The 12,818-nt window shown below is 41.2% G+C and overlaps 1 protein-coding gene across 38 annotated transcripts in view; it reads left to right on the top strand.

The window, feature by feature from the left end:
• PPFIA1 (PTPRF interacting protein alpha 1) overlaps positions 1 to 12,818 on the top strand; it is a 118,460-nt gene that overhangs the window by 94,680 nt on the left and 10,962 nt on the right. For 13 of the 38 annotated variants that reach the window (XM_016921448.3, XM_016921453.3, XM_016921452.3 and 10 more), the window contains 4 exons: positions 492 to 554; positions 1,060 to 1,086; positions 11,585 to 11,763; positions 11,850 to 11,947. In XM_016921448.3, the coding sequence (XP_016776937.1) occupies positions 492 to 554; positions 1,060 to 1,086; positions 11,585 to 11,763; positions 11,850 to 11,947 (367 nt within the window). Of the gene's footprint in view, positions 1 to 330; positions 451 to 491; positions 555 to 1,059; positions 1,087 to 11,584; positions 11,764 to 11,849; positions 11,948 to 12,818 lie in introns of those variants that run through there. The other 25 variants (XM_016921456.3, XM_054662489.2, XM_016921462.3 and 22 more) reach the window with 6 other exon arrangements.

The following is a 12,818-nucleotide window of genomic DNA, read 5'->3' on the forward strand; positions in this document are numbered from 1 at the left end:
TCTGATGGCTGCACAGAGCCATCAACACTGCTTAGCACATCCGTGACCCCCTCTGCCCTGTGGCCTGCCTTCAGCCTTTCAGGCCGTCACGGAACATCTGCGAGAAAGCCCTCCAATAGCCAAAGCAAGAGTTTCATGCTGGGTTCTTTGTTGTTAATCTGCTTTAAATATATTGAATCAATAGTTACTTGAGAATTACTCAAAGTTTCCAGAAGTACACAACGTGTTTTCTTCTCTTGATATTTCACATACCTCGGGTAAGCATGGCATCTAAAGCTCTCGTCATCGTGTGCTCTTCTCCTGATGGTGTTGACCACCCGGTGTTAACAGGGAATGGTTATTCTGTACGGGCATCTGAACTGAAAAGTGAGAAGAGCGAACTTTGCCTCCTCGGCCCCTTCTCTGTGCCTGTGGCTTATGCGTGTGCCCCTCTCCTCTTTGTCACTGCTTCCCTTGCCCTGGATGTGGTTGGTGCACTGGGGTCACCTTAGACCACAGGAAATGTCTGGTTAACACACGAAGAGATGGAAACGCTCGCAGCCACGCCGCAAACGGTTAGTCACGCCCCACAGCCTGCACTCCTCCCGGCGCGTTTTCCACTTAAGACCGTCCGGGTTCTTTGCCTTTTTGTTGAAAACAAAATGTTGTTTTCCATTCAGTCGTTCCAGATAAGTATTTCCTTTAGTTATTAGTTGAAATGTGTAAGTAGAATTTGTATTTTATTTTAGATTTTTTCCAGGAACTTCAAGTTGTTAGACTCTGTCTTTTAGAATAGCTTTAATCTAGCTCTCCTTTTGGAGAGATCTCAGTTGAGCCTCCCTGTGACTGACCGTGTGGCCCTTTCTCCTTCCATGAATGTGCTTGGCATGGAGAGAGTCTGCTCCTTGCATGAGAAGTTGAAATTGTTGGTTTTGCATGAGTTTTGCATGATGCTTTGATAGTCTGAACTTTTTCACTAAGTGAAGCTGCATCTTCCCTGCAGAGTTGCGTTGCCTGCATTACCGAGCTCACCAATACTAATAGTTATGTTCTTTTGCATTCCTAACCACGTAACCCCAGGAAGATGAGGAGGGAAGCTGGGCTCAGGTTGGAGTCTTTCTCTAATATATTCTTCACTACATGTACAGCAGCAAAAAGCAATTGGAGTATGAAAACTTGTGTAATCTACTTTTTTGATGTTTATAGCATCTTAGTTTATTTGGAGTACAGGATTGTTAATGATTTGAAAGCACTGGTCAAGCAAAACATAGCATCAAAGAGTACGTCTCATGGACAATTTTGAACATTTCTCATATGGTGCCATGGCAGTTATTTTTAATTAATATAGATTGCTTTGTTTAACATATGATCTTGTATACAAAGTCTTGTGGCTTAGGCAGCTTCTGAGATTATGTATGTAATTTCCTGGTAGGGTAATGTTATTACAAGATATACTGATAGGGAAATTGTGCTCTAATAAATTTCCAAACACAAAAATTGGCATAATGACTTTTCCTCTGTGTCTTTGTGTTGATTTTTTACTAAATACTATCCTAATACTATGTCCACTTAAAGATTTTCTTACTAATGGAATCCTAAGGAATTAAGCCTCTTCTTGAGTACTGTATATTTGAATTTTCAGCTTCTCAATTCTTTAACTCACCAAAAACTCTATCCCAACTGTTTTGCATTCTGTATGTTCAGACAGCTTGCCGAAATGTCGTGCGACGCCACTGGCCTTCTGTGGTCAGAGTGTATGTCTCAGTGGCACATTGCAGCCATGAGGCATGGACAGGCAGTTCTAGAGGCTTTCCCGAATGGACTGTATTTGAGGGCTTCAGAATAATCATTATATATCTGAAAAGAATCAAAAGGATTTTAAATAATAATTTTCCTGATTACGAGGTGATGGTTGAAGCAGCTGTTTCCTTCTCTTGGTACTCCTAAAATCTAGCTCATTAGACTGTCCCCCCACCTTTTTTTATTTTTATTTTTTATTTGTATTTTTTAACAAAATAGAGTAGCTATAATGTGATTCTGTGGGCTTTTTTCTCTCTTGATTTAAGCATTCTGTGCCTCTCCTCCAGATAAATAACCTCATTGTTTAACTTGTTAGATATCCCTTTATAGGACCAATAATGACCATAAATGAATTATACAGGGTACATTTCATAATTACTTAAATTTCAGTATATTTTCCACCAAGGAGCAGAACTTGGTTAATACTTCAGTATGAAATTGCCTGAGTCAGGGACAGGAAGTGTAAATTAAATAAGCTTAACCTTGCTCTTTGCGGTGGAAATATAAACAAGACTGAGCTGTGGTGATGACTCCAGAACTAGCCGACATGCAGTCTAGTGGAAGCTCGTATCACTTTTCCCTCCTTCCTCCTTCCTGTCTTCCAGATGGGACTGCCACCTGCTGCCAAGGGCAGTACACAGTGGCCAGCTCTTAAACCAGGGAGAACTTTGAGCTGCGCCGAGACACTAGGGGAGGAAGACATCAAGGCGTGGTCAAAACCATTTATACCTCATTTAACAAAATTAGTAAGAGTGCTGGCTGCGTGGAGCATCTATGAGCAGGACACCCATGGTCCCCCCGTCATGGAGCTCCCATTTTATGGAGTTCATAAGACTGGGTTGTACTTGTGGCTGTTTCAGTGCTGGGAGTAAACACTGTGCAGTGGGTGTCTCTTGTAGTTCAGATGTTCTCTGGACTGACATCACCTGGTATGTTTTTTTTTCCAGAAGGCTGCTAAGGCAGTCCAGGAGAAGAGGTGGGTCTCCCTGGGATGGAGCCTGATCCTTCTGGGAGTTCATGTTATAGGCCACTTCAGGAGTCTGAGCAGAGCATATAATGAGGAAACAGAAACAAGTAGGGTTCTGCTTCCATGCAGTTTTCTATTTAGACAATTCCTTTGTTTAATTTCCCCATTTAAGAATACATAATCAGCAAGCAAGAGAATAATACCAGATATCCCTGCTACATGTATCAGGCCTAGGCCAGGTGCGGTGGCTCACACCTGTAATCCCAGCACTTTGGGAGGCTGAGGCAGGTGGATCGCTTTCAGCCCAGGAGTTCAAAACCAGCCTGGGCAATGTGGGGAAACCCTGTCTACAAAAAATATAAAAATTAGCCAGGTATTGGTGGCTTGAGACTGTAGTCCCAGCTGTTTGGGAGGCTTAGGCTGGAAAATCGCTTGAGCCCGGAAAGTGGACGTTACAGTGAGCCGAGATCATGCCACTACACTCCAGCCTGGGTGACAGAGCGAGACCCTGTCTCTAAATAAATAAATAAATATCAGGCCTGTAAGGGTAAGGTTTAGAAGAGTGAATCAAGCATGGTGATGCTGTTATGTAGCTGATAATTACCCAAAAATGTTTGGCATATTTCTCTCTTTTTAGAGAAGGTAGTGAAGCATTTTTTTCTAGTAGAATTTAAACATTCTTTGTTTAAATTTGAGAATTTGAGTTATTGCTTAACTTAAATTTAGAATTTGAGTTATTGCTTCTAGTTTGGACCAAATAACAAATGATACTGGAAGCCATAGTTTCAAGACCAACATGGTGTTAGTTGAGAGTCACTACAAAGATACCATAAGGTAGCTATGACTGGTGACCATAACTTAGTCTTCCTCAGCTGCAGACTTCAGGTACCTCGGGTACCTTCCTTCGATATGTGTGTGTACAGAATGTGTTCTTTTTCATTGTACACATTTTGCATGCATTCTGTTAGATTTATCCCTGAGGATTTTGCAGGTTTTGATGCCACTGTAAATGGTACTTTTTAAATTTCAATTTTCAGTTCATTGCTAGTATTTAGAAATATAGTTCATTTTTATAAATTGGCCTTGTATCCTGCAACTTTGCTTAAACCCACTTATTCTGATAGCTATTTTGTAGATTCCTTTTCTACACTGATAATTTTGTCATCTTCAAATAAAGACAATTTTATTTCTTTTGCAATTTATGTGCTTTTTATTTCTCTTTCTTGACCTCTTACAGTGACTGGGATTTCCAGTACAGTGTAGAATGAAAGTGATGAGAGTGGACATCCTTCATTTGTTCCTTATCTTAGGAGAAACACATTCAGTCTTTTTTTTTTTTTTTTTTTTTTAAAGAGACAGGGTCTCACCATGTTGCCCAGGCTGTTCTCAAACTCCTGACCTCAAGTGACCCGCCCACCTCTGCCTCCCATAGTGCTGGGATTATAGGCATGAGCCACCATGCCCAGCTGAGCAGTCTTTTACATTAAGTATGATGTTCACTGTAGGGTTTTTGTAAATGCCTTTTATCCAGTTGAGGCACTTTTCTTACATTTCCGGAATGCTTGGAGTTCCATAAATGATGACAAATCTTGTCAAATGCTTTTTCTGCATCTTTTGAGATGATATGGTTTTTTTTCAATCTCTTCATATGGTGAGTTTCATTGATTTTTCTTTTCAAATGTTGAATCAACTTATGTTTCTAGAATAATAAACCATACTTGTCATGATATCTTATTGTTTTAATATGTTGTTGACTTGGCAATATTTTGTTACATATTTTTGGATCTGCCTGAGGGCTATTGATCTATAGTTTTGTTACATCTTTGGTTTTGCTCTCAGGATGATGCTGGCCTCATAGAATGAGATGAGGTGTTTCAAACTTTTTTGGAACACTTCGTGTAGAATCGTGGTTATTTATTTATTTTTGTTGATAAATGTTTGGTAGAATTCACCAGTGAAGCTATCTTGGGTAGAGATTTTCTTTTTTGTATGTTAGAAGATTTATGATTACAGCTTCAGGTTCTAATAGAGATACGTGTTACCTGTTTCTGAGAAGCTTTGGTAGTTTATCTTTTAAGAAATTTGTCCATTTCATCTAAGTTGCTTAAAATTGTTCACAGTATTCCCTTATTCTTTCAATGTCTGTTGAATCTGTATTGATGTCCCCTCTTTGTTGTCATTTTGTGTTTGTTTTTGAGACAAGGTCTCGCTGTGTTGCCCAGGCTGGTCTCAGACACCTGGACTCAAGCCATCCTCCTGCTTCAGCCTCCTGAGTAGCTGAAGTTACCGACATGGCCACCATGCCTGGCTGCCCTCTTTTACTCCTTTTTTTTTTTTTTTTTTTTTTTCTTTGAGATGGAGCCTCGCTCTGCTGCCCAGGCTGGAGTGCAGTGGCTCAATCTCAGCTCACTGCACCTCCGCCTCCCGGTTCAAGCAATTTTCATGCCTCAGCCTCCCAAGTAGCTGGGATTACAGGCACGTGCCACCATGCCTAGCTAATTTTTGTACTTTTAGTAGAGAAGAGGTTTCGCCATGTTGGCCAGGCTGGTCCCCTCTTTCATTCTTGATAGTGGTGATTTATATCTTCTGTTTTGTCTTATCTAGTCCGGCTAGGGTTTGTTAATTTGATTGATATTTATGAAGTACTAGATTTTCATTTCACTGGTTTATTTGCTGTTATTTTTCTGTTTTCTGTTTCATTGATTTCTGCTTTTTTACCTTGTTCCTTCTGCTTGCTGTGGATTTCATTTGTTCTTCTAGTTTAAGTTTTAATTTTTTTTAATTTTGAGACAGAGTCTCGCTCTATCTCCCAGGCTGGAGTGCAGTGGCATGATCTCGGCTCACTGCAACCTCCACCTCCTGGGTTCAAGCCATTCTCCTGCCTCAGCCTCCTGAGTAGCTGGAACTGCAGGCATGCACCACCATGCCCAGCTAATTTTTGTATCTTTAGTAGAGATGGGATTTCACTATGTTGGCGAGGCTGGTGTTGAACTCCTGACCAAAGGTGATCTGCCTGCCTCGGCCTCCCAGAGTGCTAGGATTACAGGTGTGAGCCACCGCACCAGGCTAGTTTAAGTTTTTAAAAGCAGACTCTTGGATCACTGATTTTCGAGGTCTTTCTGCATTGATAATCCTTTGTCATGATTTTTGCTCTCAAGGTATTGTTTTAACTGTTTCCCACAATTTTTGAATTTTTAAAAAATTTTCTTTAAATTAAAAATATTTTCTGGTGGGGCGCAGTGGCTCACGCCTGTAATCCTAGCAGTTTGGGAGGCCAAGGTGGGTGGTGGATCACTTGAGGTCAGGAGTTTGAGACCAGTCTGCCCAACATGGTGAAACCCCGTCTGTACTAAAAATACAAAAATAAGGTGGGTGTGGTGGCTTGTGCTTGTAATCCCAGATACTCGGGAGGCTGAGGCCGGAGAATGACTTGAACCCTGGAGGCGAGGTTGCAGTGATCCGAGGTCGTGCTACTGCACTCCAGCCTGGGCGACAGAGGGAGCAATTTCCCCTTGTAATTTCTTGCTGTGAATTATTTAGAAGTATGCTAATTTTTAAATATTTAGTAGGGGGTTCTAGATAGCTTTTTATTATTGATTTCTAATTTCTGTTGAAGTCAAGAGAATGTACCTTGATTTCAGTCTCTTTAAGTATGTTGAGATTTGTCTGTCTTCGAGAATATACTATACAGGCATTAAAAGCATATATATTCTGTTGTTGGGTGGCATGTTCTATATTCTGTTGTTGGGTAGAGAGTTCTATATTCTGTTGTTTGGTGGTGTGTTCTATATTCTGTTGTTGGGTGGCATGTTCTATATTCTGTTGTTGGGTGGCATGTTCTATATTCTGTTGGGTGGATTGTTCTATATTCCGTTGTTGGGTGGATTGTTGTATATTCTGTTGTTGGGTGGTGTGTTCTATATTCTGTTGTTGGGTGGCGTGTTCTGTCTTCTGTTGTTGGGTGGCGTGTTCTATCTTCTGTTGTTGGGTGGCGTGTTCTATATTCTGTTTTTGGGTGGATTGTATATTCTGTTGTTGGGTGGATTGTTCTATCTTCTGTTGTTGGGTGGAGTGTTCTATATTCTGTTGTTGGGTGGAATGTTGTATATTCTGTTGTTGGGTGGATTGTTCTATATTCTGTTGTTGGGTGGTGTGTTTTATATTCTGTTGTTAGGTAGCGTGTTGTATATTCTGTTGTTGGGTGGCGTGTTCTATATTTTGTTGATGGCGTGTTCTATATTCTGTTGTTGGGTGGATTGTTCTGTCTTCTGTTGTTGGGTGGCGTGTTCTATATTCTGTTGTTGGGTGGATTGTTGTATATTCTGTTGTTGGGTGGCGTGTTCTATATTCTGTTGTTGGGTGGATTGTTCTATCTTCTGTTGTTGGGTGGCGTGTTGTATATTCTGTTGTTGGGTGGCGTTTCTAAATTCCGTTGTTGGGTGGATTGTTCTATATTCTGTTTTTGGGTGGATTGTTCTATATTCTGTTGTTGGTGTAGTGTTCTATATTCTGTTGTTGGGTGGCGTGTTCTATATTCTGTTGTTGGGTGGCGTGTTCTGTATTCCGTTGTTGGGTGGATTGTTCTATATTCTGTTGTTGGGTGGATTGTTCTGTATTCCGTTGTTGGTGTAGTGTTCTATATTCTGTTGTTGGTGTAGTGTTCTATATTCTGTTGTTGGTGCAGTGTTCTATATTCTGTTGTTGGTGCAGTGTTCTATATTCTGTTGTTGGGTGGCGTGTTCTGTATTCCGTTGTTGGGTGGATTGTTCTATATTCTGTTGTTGGGTGGATTGTTCTATATTCTGTTGTTGGTGTAGTGTTCTATATTCTGTTGTTGGTGGAGTGTTCTACATTCTTGTTGTTGGGTGGCATGTTCTATATTCTATTGTTGGGTGGATTGTTCTATATTCCGTTGTTGGTGTAGTGTTCTATATTGTGTTGTTGGGTGGATGTTCTATATTCCGTTGTTGGATGGCATGTTCTATCTTCCATTATTGGGTGGATTGTTCTGTATTCTGTTGTTGGGTGGCATGTTCTATATTCTGTTGTTGGGTGGCATGTTCTATCTTCTGTTGTTGGGTGGCGTGTTCTATCTTCTGTTGTTGCGCGGCATGTTCTGTATTCTGTTGTTGGGTGGATTGTTCTATATTCTGTTGTTGGGTGGCGTGTTCTGTATTCTGTTGTTGGGTGGCGTGTCCTATCTTCTGTTGTTGGGTGGAGTGGTCTATCTTCTGTTGTTGGGTGGAGTGTTCTGTATTCTGTTGTGTGGAATGTTGTATATTCTGTTGTTGGGTGGATTGTTGTATATTCTCTTGTTCGATGGCGTGTTTTATATTCTGTTGTTGAGTGGCGTGTTGTATATTCTGTTGTTGGGTGGTGTGTTCTATATTCTGTTGTTGGGTGGATTGTTCTATATTCTGTTGTTGGGTGGCCTGTTCTATCTTCTGTTGTTGCGTGGCGTGTTCTATCTTCTGTTGTTGGGTGGATTGTTCTATATTCTGTTGTTGGGTGGCTTGTTCTGTATTCTGTTGTTGGGTGGAGTGTTCTGTATTCTGTTGTGTGGAATGTTGTATATTCTGTTGTTGGGTGGATTGTTGTATATTCTCTTGTTCGATGGCGTGTTTTATATTCTGTTGTTGAGTGGCGTGTTGTATATTCTGTTGTTGGGTGGTGTGTTCTATATTCTGTTGTTGGGTGGATTGTTCTATATTCTGTTGTTGGGTGGCCTGTTCTATCTTCTGTTGTTGCGTGGCGTGTTCTATCTTCTGTTGTTGGGTGGATTGTTCTATATTCTGTTGTTGGGTGGCTTGTTCTGTATTCTGTTGTTGGGTGGCGTGTTCTGTATTCTGTTGTTGGTGGAGTGTTCTATCCTCTGTTGTTGGGTAGATTGTTCTATATTCTCTTGTTGGGTGACGTGTTCTATATTCCGTTGTTGGATTGTGTGTTGTATATTCCGTTGTTGGGTGGTGTGTTCTGTATTCTGTTGTTGGTGGCGTGTTCTATATTCTGTTGTTGGGTGGAGTGTTGCATATTCTGTTGTTGGGTGGTGTGTTCTGTATTCTGTTGTTGGGTGGATTGTTCTATATTCCGTTGTTGGTGGCGTGTTCTATATTCTGTTGTTGGGTGGAGTGTTGCATATTCTGTTGTTGGGTGGCGTGTTCTATATTCTGTTGTTGGGTGGCGTGTTCTATATTCTGGTGTTGGGTGGCGTTTTCTATATTCTGGTGTTGGGTGGCGTGTTCTATATTCTGTTGTTGGGTGGCGTGTTCTATATTCTTTTGTTGGTGGAGTGTTCTATATTCTGTTGTTGGGTGGAGTGTTGTATATTCTGTTGTTGGGTGGCGTGTTGTATATTCTGTTATTGGGTGGTGTGTTCTATAATCTCTTGCTGGGTAGAGTGTTCTATATTCTGTTGTTGGGTGGCGTGTTCTGTATTCTGTTGTTGGTGGGGTGTTCTATATTCTGTTGTTGGTGGAGTGTTCTGTATTCTGTTGGGTGGAGTGTTCTATCTTCTGTTGTTGGGTGGAGTGTTCTATCTTCTGTTGGGTGGAGTGTTCTGCTGTTGTTGGGTGGCGTGTTGTATATTCTGTTGTTGGGTGGCGTGTTGTATATTCTGTTGGTGTAGTGTTCTATATTCTGTTGTTGGGTAGTGTGTTCTATATTCTCTTGTTGGGTGGTGCGTTCTATATTCTGTTGCTGGGTGGATTGTTGTATATTCTGTTGGGTGGAGTGTTCTATCTTCCATTGTTAGGTGAAGTGTTCTATATTGTGTTGTTGAGTGGAGCATTCTATCTTCTGTTGTTGGGTGGAGTGTTCTATCCTCTGTTGTTGGGTGGAGCATTCTATCCTCTGTTGTTGGGTGGAGGGTTCTGTCTTCTGTTGTTAGGTGGCGTGTTCTATATTCTGTTGTTGGGTGGATTGTTCTATCTTCTGTTGTTGGATGGCTGTTCTGTCTTCTGTTGTTGGGTGGATGGATTGTTCTGTATTGTCTTGGGTGGCGTGTTCTATCTTCCGTTGTTGGGTGGAGCGTTCTATCTTCTGTTGGGTGGCGCATTCTATATTCTGTTGTTGGGTGGCGTGTTCTGTATTCTGTTGTTGGGTGGAGTGTTCTATCTTCTGTTGTTGGATGGCATGTTCTGTCTTCTGTTGTTGGGTGGATTGTTCTATCTTCTGTTGTTGGATGGCATGTTCTATCTTCTGTTGTTGGGTGGATGGATTGTTCTGTATTCTGTTGGGTGGCGTGTTCTATCTTCTGTTGTTGGGTGGAGCGTTCTATCTTCTGTTGTTGGGTGGAGCGTTCTATCTTCTGTTGGGTGGAGCGTTCTATCTTCTGTTGTTGGGTGGAGCGTTCTATCTTCTGTTGGGTGGCACGTTCTGTATTGTGTTGTTGGGTGGCGTGTTCTGTATTCTGTTGTTGGGTGGCCTGTTCTGTATTCTGTTGTTGGGTGGCGTGTTCTATATTCTGTTGTTGGGTGGCATGTTCTGTATTCTGTTGTTGGGTGGCGTGTTCTACATTCTGTTGGGTGGCGTGTTCTATATTCTGTTGTTGGGTGATGTGTTCTATATTCTGTTGTTGGTGGCGTGTTCTACTGTTGTTGGGTGGAGTGTTCTGTCTTCTGTTGTTGGGTGGCATGTTCTATCCTCTGTTGTTGGGTGGAGTGTTCTGTATTCTTTCGTTGGGTAGATTGTTCTATATTCTCTTGTTGGGTGGCATGTTATATTTTCTGTTGTTGGGTGGCGTGCTCTATATTCTGTTGTTGGGTTGCATGTTCTATATTCCATTGTTGGGTGGCATGTTCTATATTCTGTTGTTGGTGGCGTGTTCTATATTCTGTTGTTTGTGGAGTGTTCTATATTCTGTCGTTTGTGGCGTGTTTTATATTCTGTTGGGTGGTGTGTTCTGTATTGTTGGGTGGCGTGTTCTATATTCTGTTGTTGGTGGCATGTTCTGTATTCTCTTGCTGGGTAGGGTGTTCTATATTCTGTTGTTGGGTAGAGTGTTCTATATTCTGTTGTTGGGTGGATTGTTCTATATTCTGTTGTTGAGTGGCGTGTTCTATGTTCTCTTGTTGGGTGGCGTGTTCTGTATTCTCTTGTTGGGTGGCGTGTTCTATCTTCTGTTGTTGGGCGGCGTGTTCTACATTCCGTTGTTGGGTGGAGTGTTCTATATTCTGTTGTTGGGTGGTGTGTTCTATGAAACATCAGGTCAAGTTTGTTAAGGGTTGTTAGTTTAGGTTTTCTATATTCTTAATTTTTTTCTTTTTTTGCTTGTTCATCAGTTGCTATGAGAAAGAAGTGTTGAATTTTTTCAACTATAATTGTGAATTTGCCTGTTTCCCCATTTAGTCCTGTTGGTTGTTGCTTTATCTCTTCTCTAAAACTATATTTTAACTGACTTTTACTGATTTTGAAATGGATTTTTTCTTTAGGAAAACAAAGTGTTAAAATGTAAACCAACCAGAGATAATTTTAGTGAGCAGTGTTGAATTGAGCCTTCAAACTTGTTCATGAGTCGTGATCAATCTTTGTCACATTATTATACTAAAAACTATCTCAGAGAGGAAATTTATAGCCAGTTACAGTTTTTTTGTAGTTTGATTTAAAAGTTAAATTTATCACAACGAATCATATATTTTTAATGTTACTATTCCTGTTGTATAAAAATTTTACTAACAAATTTAAAAGGTGAGAAGAAGAGATCAAATTATTTTGCAATTATAAAATTATCATTAGTTTAGCCTTTGAGAATATAGGTAATAGATTAAAAATTCATTTTAAAAATGATATAAACTACTTTTGAGACTTCCTCCGTAACTGACCTTTTCCATTTATGAAAAGCAGACACTCGCCTATGGGGACATGAACCACGAGTGGATCGGCAACGAGTGGCTCCCCAGCCTGGGCCTCCCCCAGTACCGCAGCTACTTCATGGAGTGCCTTGTAGACGCCAGGATGCTGGACCACTTGACCAAGAAAGACCTTCGAGGGCAGCTGAAAATGGTCGACAGTTTTCACAGGTAACTTAATGGAGATAGCTCTTAATAATTCGCTAAGATTTTTCACTGTTATCATCTCTAAATCATCTCTCTTTTCTTCCAAATAGAAACAGTTTCCAGTGTGGAATTATGTGCCTGAGAAGGTTAAATTATGACCGGAAAGAACTGGAAAGAAAAAGAGAAGAAAGTCAGAGTGAAATAAAAGGTTAGTACATGACATTTAATTGATTCGGTTTACTCCTACTTGCTGGTGTGTTTGGAGCCTCAGTGACTTCCTATTTTTCAAAAAATCAAGAAAGGCTAAATTTAAGTGGAGAAAACTAACTAGTCTAGTGTCATTGCAGAGGAGGGCTGGATGAAGTTGAGTGCTTTTGAGATTCTCTTCCACAGCTAGAGAACTGTTCCCTGTGTTCTCACACATCAGTCTGGAGGTTAAATGTCTCCGGCTAGTCGTTTCCTGTGAGTTGAGAGTTTTCCTTTGGTCATGCCCTGTGTACTCCTTCACTCCGAAATGCTGTTCCACACTGTTAGATAACAACAGAGCAAAGCTCACTTGATGATTCAAGTGTGAGAAATATGACTGGGGGCTTATCCAAGGGGTTCAGGAGAACAGGAGAGCGCCGTGTAGTTCTGCTCCCGGAGGGGAAGGAGAGGCAGCGTCCGCATTTCAGCTGGTCCTTGAAGAAGGAGGAGAAGCTGCTTAGGGTAAGGAAAAGGCATTTCAGTTGGAAAACACAGGCCAGGGAGGCGTTAGAGGATGTGAGACATTCATCCAGAAGACGTGGAGTTGGTTCTCTTCTCCGTTGGGGAGTCCCTCACTCCGTACTCAAATTTATTTGTTTGTTTGTTTATTTATTTATTTAATTTATTTTGAGACAGGGTCTTGCTCTGTAGCCCAGGCTAGGCTGGAGTGCAGTGGTGTGATCACAGCTCACTATAGCCTTGAACTCCTGCGCTCAAGTGCTCTTCCTGCCTTAGCCTCCCTAGTAGCTCCTGGGAGTACAGGTGTGCTCCACCATGCCTGGAATTTTTTTTTTTTTGTAGAGACAGGGTCTCGCTATGTTGCCTAGGCTGAT

This window comes from Pan troglodytes, chromosome 9, assembly GCF_028858775.2.
Source record: "Pan troglodytes isolate AG18354 chromosome 9, NHGRI_mPanTro3-v2.0_pri, whole genome shotgun sequence".
Taxonomy (NCBI): Eukaryota; Metazoa; Chordata; class Mammalia; order Primates; family Hominidae; genus Pan; species Pan troglodytes.